Source organism: Apteryx rowi, unplaced genomic scaffold (assembly GCF_003343035.1).
Source record: "Apteryx rowi isolate R43461 unplaced genomic scaffold, aptRow1 scaffold_382, whole genome shotgun sequence".
NCBI classification, from domain to species: domain Eukaryota; kingdom Metazoa; phylum Chordata; class Aves; order Apterygiformes; family Apterygidae; genus Apteryx; species Apteryx rowi.
Window position 1 is genome coordinate 426,242 of NW_020450330.1, and position 12,178 is coordinate 438,419.

At 35.1% G+C, this 12,178-nt stretch overlaps 1 protein-coding gene across 2 annotated transcripts in view; it reads right to left on the reverse strand.

Annotated features, from left to right (window-relative positions):
• PAM (peptidylglycine alpha-amidating monooxygenase) overlaps positions 1–12,178 on the reverse strand; it is an 85,553-nt gene that overhangs the window by 39,549 nt on the left and 33,826 nt on the right. For both annotated transcript variants that reach the window (XM_026074259.1, XM_026074258.1), the window contains exons 7-12: positions 8,362–8,410; positions 7,782–7,849; positions 6,046–6,126; positions 5,850–5,926; positions 4,859–4,962; positions 1,156–1,343 (exon numbers count right to left, since the gene is read on the reverse strand). In XM_026074259.1, coding sequence (XP_025930044.1) covers positions 1,156–1,343; positions 4,859–4,962; positions 5,850–5,926; positions 6,046–6,126; positions 7,782–7,849; positions 8,362–8,410 — 567 coding nt within the window. The remainder of the gene's footprint in view (positions 1–1,155; positions 1,344–4,858; positions 4,963–5,849; positions 5,927–6,045; positions 6,127–7,781; positions 7,850–8,361; positions 8,411–12,178) is intronic.

Consider the following 12,178-nt stretch of genomic DNA (forward strand, 5'->3'; position numbering starts at 1 on the left):
AAATCCCTTCTGAAATGAACATTTGTTATTTTTATTCATCTATACTAGGGGCACCAAGCAGTGCAGTAGTAAAACAACTGAAATAAAAGATTAAGATTTATACATTTAACAAGGAAGCAGGAGGGCTATGGATATGAATTTAGACCTCTACGACCATCTGTCAATCTATCTTTATGTATGTAGACACATTCTACAGCTGGAGTAAAATATGTATGGTACTGTATTTATTTGAAGTCATTAAATTAAAGCCAATATACATGACATATAATTGCCAAGAAATTTTGCATAAAGCACTGATTTTCATAAAACCTTTGGGAAAGGGTAGCAGAAACCAGTTTGATCAGTGGCTTAACACCTAATTTAAATGGCAATCCCAAGTCAATAAAATCAGTGAAAAAAAATCATAGTGTTTCTATACTTTTCAGATAATCCTACAATTACTTAATACCTGGTATGAGATGTATCCTAACTTTTAGGAGTCTTAGTATCTATAGCATGCAACAGATTGCCCAAAAGATACCCCAAATGACTCCAAGAGAAATAATTCTAGAACAAGCAGCCACGTAGTTCTGTCCCAGGCAGTACTCTGCCATAACTAATTATTATTTTTCCAGGCTGCTGACGTAACTATACTGTCTCTGATATTTAGTGCCCTGCATGGAACTGTACTTTACTACACATACACCAGTCAGCTTATTTCTGTAAAATACTGCTGGGGCACCATGTATGCATGCTAGTGTTTAATGTAAACAAATTCTGTTACATCAAGGCAGCAGGCCCTGGAACATTATGAAAATGTCATGCTTCAGCTTCAGAGGAAATAGACAGGAACTAAAGCATTATGAAGAAATTGTTAATATAACATACTGAGATTTGGCACAGTAAAGAGGCCAATGTCTTGAGTATGTAACTCACGTAGTTATAAAAAACTGTTGGAATTTGAAAGAAAGGATGTCAATGGGAAGAAAAAGACAAAAGATAATGGCAGACATTTTCCCCCAAAAGAGAAGCAGGATCCCATGATGTTCTATCATTAGCAACTTGGGTTTTATTCAGAATTGCATTTCCTTTCTATGAAAATTTAGCACATTAAACCAATACAGACAAACACATCACTGAGAAAAGACTTAAAAAAATAGATAAAGTTTTTTTCACCTTCACGATATCCATGTGTCATCTTTAACATATCAGACTTGACCGAAATAGGAATATTTGCCTCCTGTGGTATGCTCCTGAACATCTCAGGGTTTGCGTTCTGTGTACAGGTCATATATGAGACAGCATGTTTGGCTTCCATATAGTACATAATGTAAAAGTTGCACATTTCATCATTGGCTGTTCCCCTAAACAGCATTAAAAAAAATAGAGCAGAGAAAAAAAAACAGCTCTGAGTATATCTGTTTTTCATTTCTAACTTGTTTCACGTAGTATTAAAAAGTTGCAATGAAGTGTTACAAGTCCTACAAGAAAATATTGTGTAACTTCATTGCAGGGAACCAGTAACTGAAGTTGCTTTCGATTTATACTAGAGAAAACCAGTTTAAAAGAACTCCCCAGGTTTCTCAGAAATTCCTAAGATTCAGGTTTTGATTCTAAAACAAAAGGCATCAGCATGGATTTAGACTGTTCTTCCTTCTCTTTTCTCCAGGGCAAGACTTTCTTTGGTGTGCCACAAACTACGCCTATGTTCTGATGAAAGGAGATAAAACTGTATCATTCATTCTTCTACCATTCACATACCTCTCTTGTCAATCTAGAGCAAACCTAAATTAAAATCCATACAAATAAGGTCTATGTTTAATTTCAGCAGCTATCATTTAAGATAGTCTTTTTCCACATTCAAGTGCATCCACTTATTGCCCAGCCACTTTGGTTATAATGCAGCAACACTTAATTTCTTTACATATTAGGACACTAAGTGTCTCCTAATGAGAAGATAGCACTGCCATCCTGACAATGAATCATCACAAGCTTCTGTGAGGAAAAACATTGGTGTAACAGGAATGATTCAAAGCTAGCAAAATTAAATTTTGATACATGTTATGCATGGACTTGAAACAGAAAAGTCTCCTCTGTATTGCTATGTAATCCTGTCTTTAAGGGGAAAAACAGCTGGTGTGAAATATAAATTTTTCTGAAAAATATTATTTTATGAAGCAGACACTACATGGCCTCTTTATAAACACAATCTGTTTCTGTTGCTCTCCTGTGCCATATAGCTACATACATACATAGCTACAACCCTGGCAATAGAATAAACGAGGTCTTGTGAAGAAGGGTTCACAAAATAAAGGGTTTTACATTAAGATTTTTAATTAGCTTTCACAATTAACCAGTGAGCCCACACTCATAAAAAGATATGGGGATGGACTATTAGCTGCTTGCAAAAAGACGTCAATGCTGACTTTTCCGGCAGCATCATGCAGCRTTCATTTATTCTCCATAGCAACAATAATGACACCAGCCAGAGGGAGGGGAGCGGGGAACATGGCAGCGGAGATGGTTTCAAAAGGCGATTTGTTTTTTTTCCAGGCTTTGAAAATTTAGTGTCCCTTGGAGACCAGAAAAACCAGATTCTGACTTGACAGGCTCTGCTTAAGCTTTTAGAAATCATTCACTTCACCGTTGGACTCCAATATCTGTCAGTATAATTGCCTCCTCTTTAAAACACCAGTAGAAAGGGGATGTGCAATTCAGATGAACTGTGGTTCACCTGGCACACCTTGGTTGTGTCTACACATTTCAAAGTTGATAATTTTAAATTTTTACAGTTCAAAAAAACCCACAACTCTGTCAGCAACAGTTTCAGTAATTACACAGGCATCCTAGATTCTTTCCATTAGCTATTGAACTACTGAGAAATCCTAAGCTTTGTGAATGAAAGAGTTTAATGAATAGATATGCTGATGAGTAAGTAAAAAAAATAAAATCCCTGTAAACCACCTTCACATCACAGCCACAGAAATCTAGAAGGGTGTCTAGATCTTGGTATACTATCAACACAGACTACTGTATAAAGAAACAGAGGATTTAGCATCCAAAACAGAGATAATATTTAATCTTAAAAATTAAGTTTTGCTGTAGGCACATGAGCATAATACAGAGATCTTCCCTTGAATGGTGCAATTCCTGTTAACCATATGTTGAAAGGGGAGGATACAGGTTGCACCGTTTTCAGCCTGCTGGAGTTTCAGACAACACATTACATTCCAACTGGATTAACAAGCAGCTACTGCGGCCAGTGGTATTTTCCTTACCTGGTCCCATACTATTTACATTTCCTGATTTTTCATTATTTACATTTGGGACTCTAAGGTTCTTTTGATGTATTTTTTGGATGGATGGTGACTCTGCATGGAAATAAGGCAACTGCAACATCAGGGCGATATTTTCCAAGATTTAAACAATTTTCATATGTTTTGTTTCAGTTGTATTATTGTATCTTTTCATATATCCAGCACTGTTCTGAATATAGCTGTATGGTTTTCATGCATCTATTTCATATTATGGTGATAATCATCTCCCCAGATTTTCCATCCATATATACTTCCATATTATCCAGTCTTTAGTTTAATACTTTAAACATTTGCTTGTAATGTTCATGTTTTTTTCCCCTCAAAAAACCAAAATAAGCAGAAATTTTGTAATAAAAGTGTAAAGGTCTACTTTTGCATTTAACTTCTGTTCCTGCCTCTTCTTTCTCATTGAAAGATTATTAGCAATTTGAAAAAAGACTGTAATCATCCTAGGACAGTCTTCTCAACTGTAAAGATTATTCAACAAAGAGGATGCATTTTGGGGAATGCTGCAGAAACACAACAGAAACTTCTAGAACTTAAAAAAAGGTTTACAATTAAATTAAGGTTTCAGATATATTTTTACGAGTTTTATGACCTTTGCAAAAACTTGTTCTCAAACACCTGTTTCTACTTCAGCTGCTACTCATAAGTATTACAAGTACTACTCACTGAAAGGGGGTTCATTTGTGTTGAGCCCTTAACCCGCTACTGAGATGTAAGGCAAGGGCGCTCAGCGCATTACAGGATTTGTCCCTTGAGCTGCTGCAGCATCTACTTTCAGAATGGAGTGGTTCCTGCAGGGTATCTTCATATCTCTATGTATCCAGTAAGATACAGTTTAAAGAACTGGGCTCATTTAAGAGAATATTGCATCTGTTTTTACTGTAATATATGCCAACTTCGTCTTACAGACGTCTGTCATCTTTGGCTGAAGAGCATCACTGACAAATAACAGTTCAGATTTTTCTATTTATTATTATTAGTCATTTATAGTTTAACTATTCTCTATAAAAGCCTGTAGATTTTTATACCAAAAAAAAGGGAAAATGGCATTTTATTCTGATTTTTTATGGTTAGATTCCAAGATGGGCCAAAAATTTATAAGAAATGTAGAAACTTGCATAAGCTTTTTCTCTGAAATAACAAAGAACAGTTGTGAAGATTCATTACTTATTTGTTGTTTTAAACAACAAACATCTTCAACTTATTAAAAAACACATTTTTAAAAACYGAGATTCTGAAACCTACTCTAATTGCCGCATAGTTCAACTTTTATACATCTGAGCACAGTGTTTGGCAGGATAGCTTCACCTGAGAAATGTTCTGAACATTTCAGAAAAGTGATTAATCACTAAAGTAAAGGTTATGAATTTTGTAGAGAGTAGACTTAAAAGTTAAACCTTTAGGGACTGGACAACAAAACAGACCATTCCAAGAGAACAGAACAGCTTGCTACGATTATCTTGGCAGAAGACAAAAAACACAAATACATTTCTACACACACTAAATGCTTTGAAAAAAAAGTGKTTAGAAGAATGGAGGAAATAGAGAAAACTTACCCTATATGTGTCTCTGTAGTTCTGCCTTCGCCACTGAACACACATCTAGCTGCTAGGATATCATCGAAGTGAACATCTACAGGATGCTCCACGGGATAGAACGCCTGAAAGAGAGCGTGACCCTCCCAAATTAGTGACAACATCTCACATTATTTACGTGAATACATACATATGAGGATAACAGTGCTACAAGTCCAAAAAGTAATTTCAAAAAGTTTTACTTGGACTACTCAAACTCCCTCTACAAAAAACTGAGCCACCCTCCTGTTCCTTCAGCCCAGAAATGTTAAAGACAAAGCTTGTGGAATACCGAAAACTTGTAATTGTGCCTTATGCCTGCCTTACCAGCTCTCACCCGATCCAGCACCCTAGCACTAATCCATCTGGCAACATGGATTAGTTTGCCCCCCCAAACATTTTTATAGGTCTTTTTTGTGAGATAAGCATTTGCTGTTCTTATGTTTACTCTTCAAGACAGCTTTACAAAGTACTACAAAATGTACATGAGGTATAAAATGGAAGATTCTCAATCCTGCCCACAAGGTTTTTCTTCCTGCACTAGCAGCTTTCTAAAATGCAGCACCAAGCAAACAGCATGCAAGTAGAGGGAGTGGGAGACAGCAGCTAGGATACCCTTTCATTTTTCTAAGCAGTCAGAGAAGTAGACTGTGAAGAAAGGAAAGAAAGGGGAGAAAGATGCCCCTTTCCTTTGTCCTAACCTCTTAGCTTCTTAGGCACAGAGAGTGAGTGAGTGAGAGAGGAGTGTAACAGTTAAAGATACTGATAACAGTTATAGAAAAAGAATGCATTGTTGTATTGCATTATAATGTCACAATACTTGGCAGTAGTTATTTCTAGTGGCACAACACCATACACCAGAGGAAATTTCATGATGCAGATCCTAAGGGTATATAAGTGCTAGTTAAACTGCTTAGTTTTAAATAAATATAATTAAAATTTAAAGGTAGAACGAAAAAAAAAACCAACCGACCTGTGGTAGTTGTGGACTCTGTCTACCAATCAATGTCCATTGACCATTTCTCACTCTGTATCCACTTACTACTTTACCTATGACATACAAACATGTATATGAACATCAGATCTAGCTCTGAGAAAAACCAGTATTGTAGGTTTAGTATTTTTCTAATAAATGCTTGATATTCCTAGTATTGCAATAAAACTCTTACCTAGTCTGTGTGTATGAACTCTGTAGGCAAAAAGGTGCATTGGAAATCTTTTGTAATGGCAGGCAATATCTGCATCAACCACTGTTAAAATATGATGGCAATAAACAAGTTTAAAATACATTACTTGTCACTTCCCTCAGTTCAACAACTACTCTGTTTCATTCAACATGGAAGTAATGTACAAGAAGCATAGGTACAATGGGCAACAGACAATTTTAAAAGATGCTGAATACCATCTTGCATTTCTGTAGTCACTACCTCAAGACTTTTGTTAAGAAAAACTAATAAATACACTACAAGTCACTTGCAAATGGACTTTCTGCGATGACGCATATTCAAAACGTGGCTGAAATTCACTAGCAATTTTTCCAGTGTACAGTACCACTATTCAACAAAGCAAGATTAGGCATTTGCTTACAGACTGTGTTGAGGAACACTTAAAACAAACATATACATGATAGATAGTCTAATCAGGAGGAACTCAAAATAAACTGATATAGATTATAATGAAGGCCTAATTTTAAGTTCATGTAGTTACAAGCCCAGTCTTAAAAGATTCAGAGCTAGATGCAGACTTGGGCAGGCAAGTGCTGCGCAAACAACGCCTACGGGCTGGTTGTTGTGTTAGGTGCAGTAATAGTAGCTARGGGAAAGCCCAGGAAGAAACTCCTCTGCAGATACCTCCCTGAGATATATCTGGAGACTGGCTGACTCATTACTGATAGTATCAAACTTGATGCACTATGTAAGGACCGCAAATTTGATTGAACATTGAAAGACAGAGCTATCAACAGGTATGAAACTATTTTTGCTCCTCCTTCACGTACCCCCTACAGCTTAAACATACTTACTGCATTAATCAAAAATTTCTACAGAAAAAAAAATTCAATTTGATGTTTTTATATGGAAGAGCAAAATATGTTAAGTTTCAACTCAACTTAAAAAAAAAGATCTCAAGGTGCTGAATTCACCTAACAGCTGGAGTCAGTTGAGCATTTGACTACCTTTTCCTATTAAGCAGCTAAGCTGTACCTGGGAGAAGCGGAGTCCTCAGATACCTAATTTAAAACCCCAGTATAGCATAGGAAGATACAAGTTATTTAACTTGCTTAAAATACAGCATTCCAAGCCAGTTTGAAGAAGTGATATTGGGAATATCCAATCTGAATTTCAAATAAAATTTTGTTCTACAATATTTTTTCAGCATTTTGACCTTTTAACCCAATAGGAACACAGGAACAAATTTTTTAAAGAGTYGATCCTTACTGGCAGAGATTCATTTATTAAAACTGAATCTTTAGAAGTCAAAAATTTACAGCACAAATGACAAATGCAAATGAAGAATCAAAAAAAAAAAAAACGTTTACAAGTTATATGCATCTATTTTATGGCTTTTGGGGGGAAAAATAGGGATTTTTTGCAAAATATTTTTGAAGAGGAAAATAAATCAAAGAAATACTCTTAAAAACATAGAAATCTTCAATATTACACAGGTGATTATTCTTTTATGCAAAACTGACAGCCACTGTAGATCTAATCACCTGGAAATATGATACCATTTTAAAATTATAATTGTTTTTTAATCATTTGTTTCATTCAGCAATTAACTCTTCCATCTACAGGTCAGCAAGTCTCAGCTAAGTTTTCTTCCACAATCAGTAGGTGAAAACAAAACAAAAACAAAACAGAAATCAGATGCTGAAATTACACAATCACTTTGTAGGATTATAACTTACCTTTCTCACCTGGTGGTATTACAGTGTTCACAGACATCATAAGATACATTCCAGCAATCAAAGGCTGCCTGTAATTCAAAACCCAAGCTCTGCTAAACAAGTCCTTTGTAAGAGCAGACTTCTGCTGTGAGCGATACAATGCGCAATACTACTTAACAACACCAATTTTTAAATGTTGGATTGTTTCTGACAAACAGAAAGGAGCTGTTGCATAGTGCTTTTCCTTCCTTCCTTCTGTTATATTGAGCTACAATTTTTAAAGCATCTTCTACAAAAGCATGTGAATTCGGACAAAATAACCATCTACTTCATTTCCATCCTTGTCACAAATTTCTAAGTATGAAGCTTCCAAACTGGTTTAAGTCAATACTGATAGCATCGTATCAAAGTTTAACATGAAAGAAAAATTTTTACCAAGACAAAATACATGGTTTCAAAAATAATATTACATACATCACAGGATTAAGCATTATTTATTATATTTTTATTTCACATCTTTCAAAGGAAACTAAAGGGGTTTCAATGCCTTCTGTTCTGATGAAAAAAATCGTAATAGAAAAATATTTTCACACATACTTACTTTTGATGTGTCAGATGTAAAGTTACACCAGAGCAGTCCTTGTGTTTATCTGTACAAATCATGAAACAGTTTAATCATTAGTATCTGAAAGTATGCAAAATTATTTCACATTAATAGCATTTCCCTACTGGATTAAAGAAACGCGGGAAGACTATAGAAGTTTTAATCTTGCTGTTTGCAGTAAAACTATTGAACCCTCATATGGTGGAAACATTACCTAAATTTACACAGACCCGAACTTCACTGTGCTTTAAATAAAGCAAAATCTGTAATATATAGGAGAGCTCTGGCGAATGAAAAACTAACTGCTCTTTTGGCACTAGAAATTGCAAATATTTATTTGCATCTGGAAATACTGAAATCTGGGAAATTAAAGTGTCATTTTTACATCAGCAGAAAAAATCATTTTGCTTCAAACAAATTTGTATTTTGACACAAATTAGTAAAAATGAAGGATCTGTGGAAAAGCATTAACTTTAGCCATTAAAAAATGAAGCAGCCATAAATCCTTATAATAAAAGTCAGCATTTGAACTTGAGATATAAAATACAAAAAAAAAAAAAGGGTCTGTTTAATGAAGTTGGATATTCTAGAAGAATAGTAAAAATAGCTATATTGTTTATTAATGTACTATATCACCATTCTCTAATATGTTTGACATTTCAAGTTACTGTTGTCTTGATAGCTACTCAATTTCAAACACTAAGTTAAAAGCAATCTTAAGACTTCGATCCTCACTAAAAAAAGAGTTTCCTTTCCTTTCCTGTTTTATACCAAATTCAGCTACAGATAGACAATGGATATAGCTCTAAAGCAAGTAAACAACATCCTTTAATCACATTAGCTTGAGGTAAGAAAGAAAACAGAGCTGCTACAGCTGACAAGTGCTAACTCGAGAGAGATTTTCCTCCCATCAGTACCTAGATTCAGACCTGAAACAAATGGTGCATTTGAACAGAAGAAAGGATTATGACTAAAGTGGGACAAAATAGTGAGACTTAACTAATTAAAAAATATCAGCTTCATTTTTTTTTAAAGATAGATATTTTGATCATACAAATATTTCATTAACAATTGATAATCTTTGGTTTGACTTTTACCACATTGATACTAGACCTTACTTTCGAATATGTTCATAAAGTAGACAACAGTAAAAAAACAAACAACCCCCCGTCACTATTTTTACATAATGTATAAATTAGATAAGTGAAAAAGTTGTTAATTCATTTTTGCTAGGTTCTCATAATGCTCAGCATCATGGCATCTGAGAACTCTTATGTTTCTCTAGTTCTGTGTCATCCAAGAGACACTTCCATATTCCACCATTTGATTCAGTAAATCACAGCAGCCGTACCTGTAAAAATAGCAACAAAGACAGGAAATCCTTCACTGTATGTGCAGAAGAAAAATTTGAATGTAGCTTCTCATCTTGTGATCAAGACTACCCACGTACTGTAGTCGCACTGGATGTCTGGAAAGCATCTCTAATGCAAATTTTTGAAATCAAGTGTGATGAAGCAGCAGGAAAGCAGATGAAAATTCAAGTGGTAATGTAGGAAGAAAAGCATATGGATTCCTTGCAGATGGAATTTCTGACTGTATATCTTAAGCTACATGTAATATTACCTCAAATACAGAGAATTTGATGCATACATTCTGTATAATGGATTGAATACAAGTTTGGCAGAGTATTAACAAACACAAAGTTCACTCACAATCAAAATAAGAGTATTTTAAGACCACGCACACAAAAAGAAGTAAAGATAGTTAGCCAGTTATTGTTGCCCTATTTCCCACACTATGTCTGTTCTACAAAACAGCCAAATGAACAATACACTGTAGAAAACAGACATTTTCTGTGAAATAGCACACATTATTATCATTTTTGTGCACACATACATGCTTGTAGTAGACATAGAATAATTAATCTAAACATTAAGATACAAATTCTCCAATTTAAATTATGACATGTTTAAAAACTTTGTCTTCAACTGTCTTTTTTTAATTACTTTTTAACAATAAAAATAAATCCTTCCATAGATACACTCAGCACATGGCAAGTCTGAATTACACTCTACATGAGACTCATCCCCATCAGCAAGCTGGCCTCAACAGCTATATGGAAAGACACCAGTTGAGAAATGGTTCTATGTAGTATGGAGCAAGAAATACAGACACAATCACTGAAGCCAGATTTCTCCGATGTATCGATCATTTCTTCAATAATTATTATTTTTTTCTGGGAACATTTTAACTTCATTTCATGATTTTTTTTTTGAGTTTCCATGCAAAAAGTTTGTTTTGCTTCCTGTGTTTCATTTGAGGTGGGAAACAGGGAGGCTGAGAACGTGGAGAAAAGGTTGAAGAGGAGAAGGGGTAGGACCAAATAACAGACTGAGGTAGAGTATGGGGGCGGGGTGGGGTGGGGGAACGAAAGAAATCAAGATATGGTCAGCACAGTCTAGATGGAAAGAAAAAAAAAAACCCACAAAATTATGCCAAACCAGAATAAGCACTAGTTGTCAGTCACAGATAACAAATGCTGCTTCCAAAGAGCCAAGTCATGGATCAAAAAGCCCCAGAAAGACCAAGTCATTAGATCAAAAGTAGGAAAACTGTAGGAAAACATTTGAGAGAGAAAGAAAAAATTCAGCTTCCATCATTTTAGAAAAAGTTCATGATAAGGATATACTGTTTGTTCTCCTCCACCCTTTACTAGGAAGCTTCCCTTACAGTCTCAGTGTCTCTATTTTTGAGATAAAGGTCTTTGCGATGTCTCTTTTGCCTCACCTTCCTCATTTCAAACTGTGCTCTGAACTAAGTTTTTGTCTATTAATATAGCACAGATGACACTGCAGAAGTTGGCTTTAAGAACAAGTTTGACATTGTTAGAGAGTTTGCACTACATCAATTTTAATGAAAGTTGGGAAATATTTGCTTCCTTTGAGAACCTTTTACTTACATTATTATTTAATGTTATAATTTAAAAAGCAATTTGCAGTTTTGTCTCTCAGTTTTGAAATTTACAATTCAAAACATCACTATGTTGTCCAGCTTTTAAATAGTGCTGAACACCACCCCAAAAGCAATAAAAATAAACCACATGCACCCCAAACATGAGTCATTTTTGAAAATGTAAGCCTTATTATATTATCATATTCCTTTTAAAAAGAAAGGGGGGAGGAGACTCAAATATATTTTAGTTTGTCTGTATTCAAGTGTTTCCACACTTTTTTTTTTTTTGTCCAAATGGAGCAACATCAAAATGAAATGAAGACTATCGGTGGGAGATCTACTATTGCTACTATAGAGGCCAGTCAGATCAGTTAGTACCTGCAACAACATAGTCAACTTCTGGCCTAAGAATCTGACTTGCAGTGCTTATCATCAAGACTAAAATGGATGGATAGATTGCATTAGATGAATAACAACTTATTACAATATGTTAGAATTTTGTCTGTAGCTGTATTTAGCCATGCCTGAGCTACACAACCTTTTTGTAAGTGTATGCTGGAAATACTGTTTTCTTTGCTAGTCTTTCCCTGCAGCTCGCCTGCTTGAAACTTCGAAGCTGCTGAACATTATACCCAAGCGAGCTGACAACAGTGGGGCAGCGGCAGTTCACGGTGCAACCTCTCTTTTAGAGCGTCACTGTGAAGCTCAAGCAGGAAGATCCCTAAACGTTGCAAGAACCAAACAAAGTCTTAGTCTTCTCTCCAGTCTGTCAGTCCAGCTTGCCTAACTACTTTGATTTTTGTATTTAAGCTATCCAGCAAATGTACACTGATCTAAGGCAAATAAATTATTAGCTTTTATT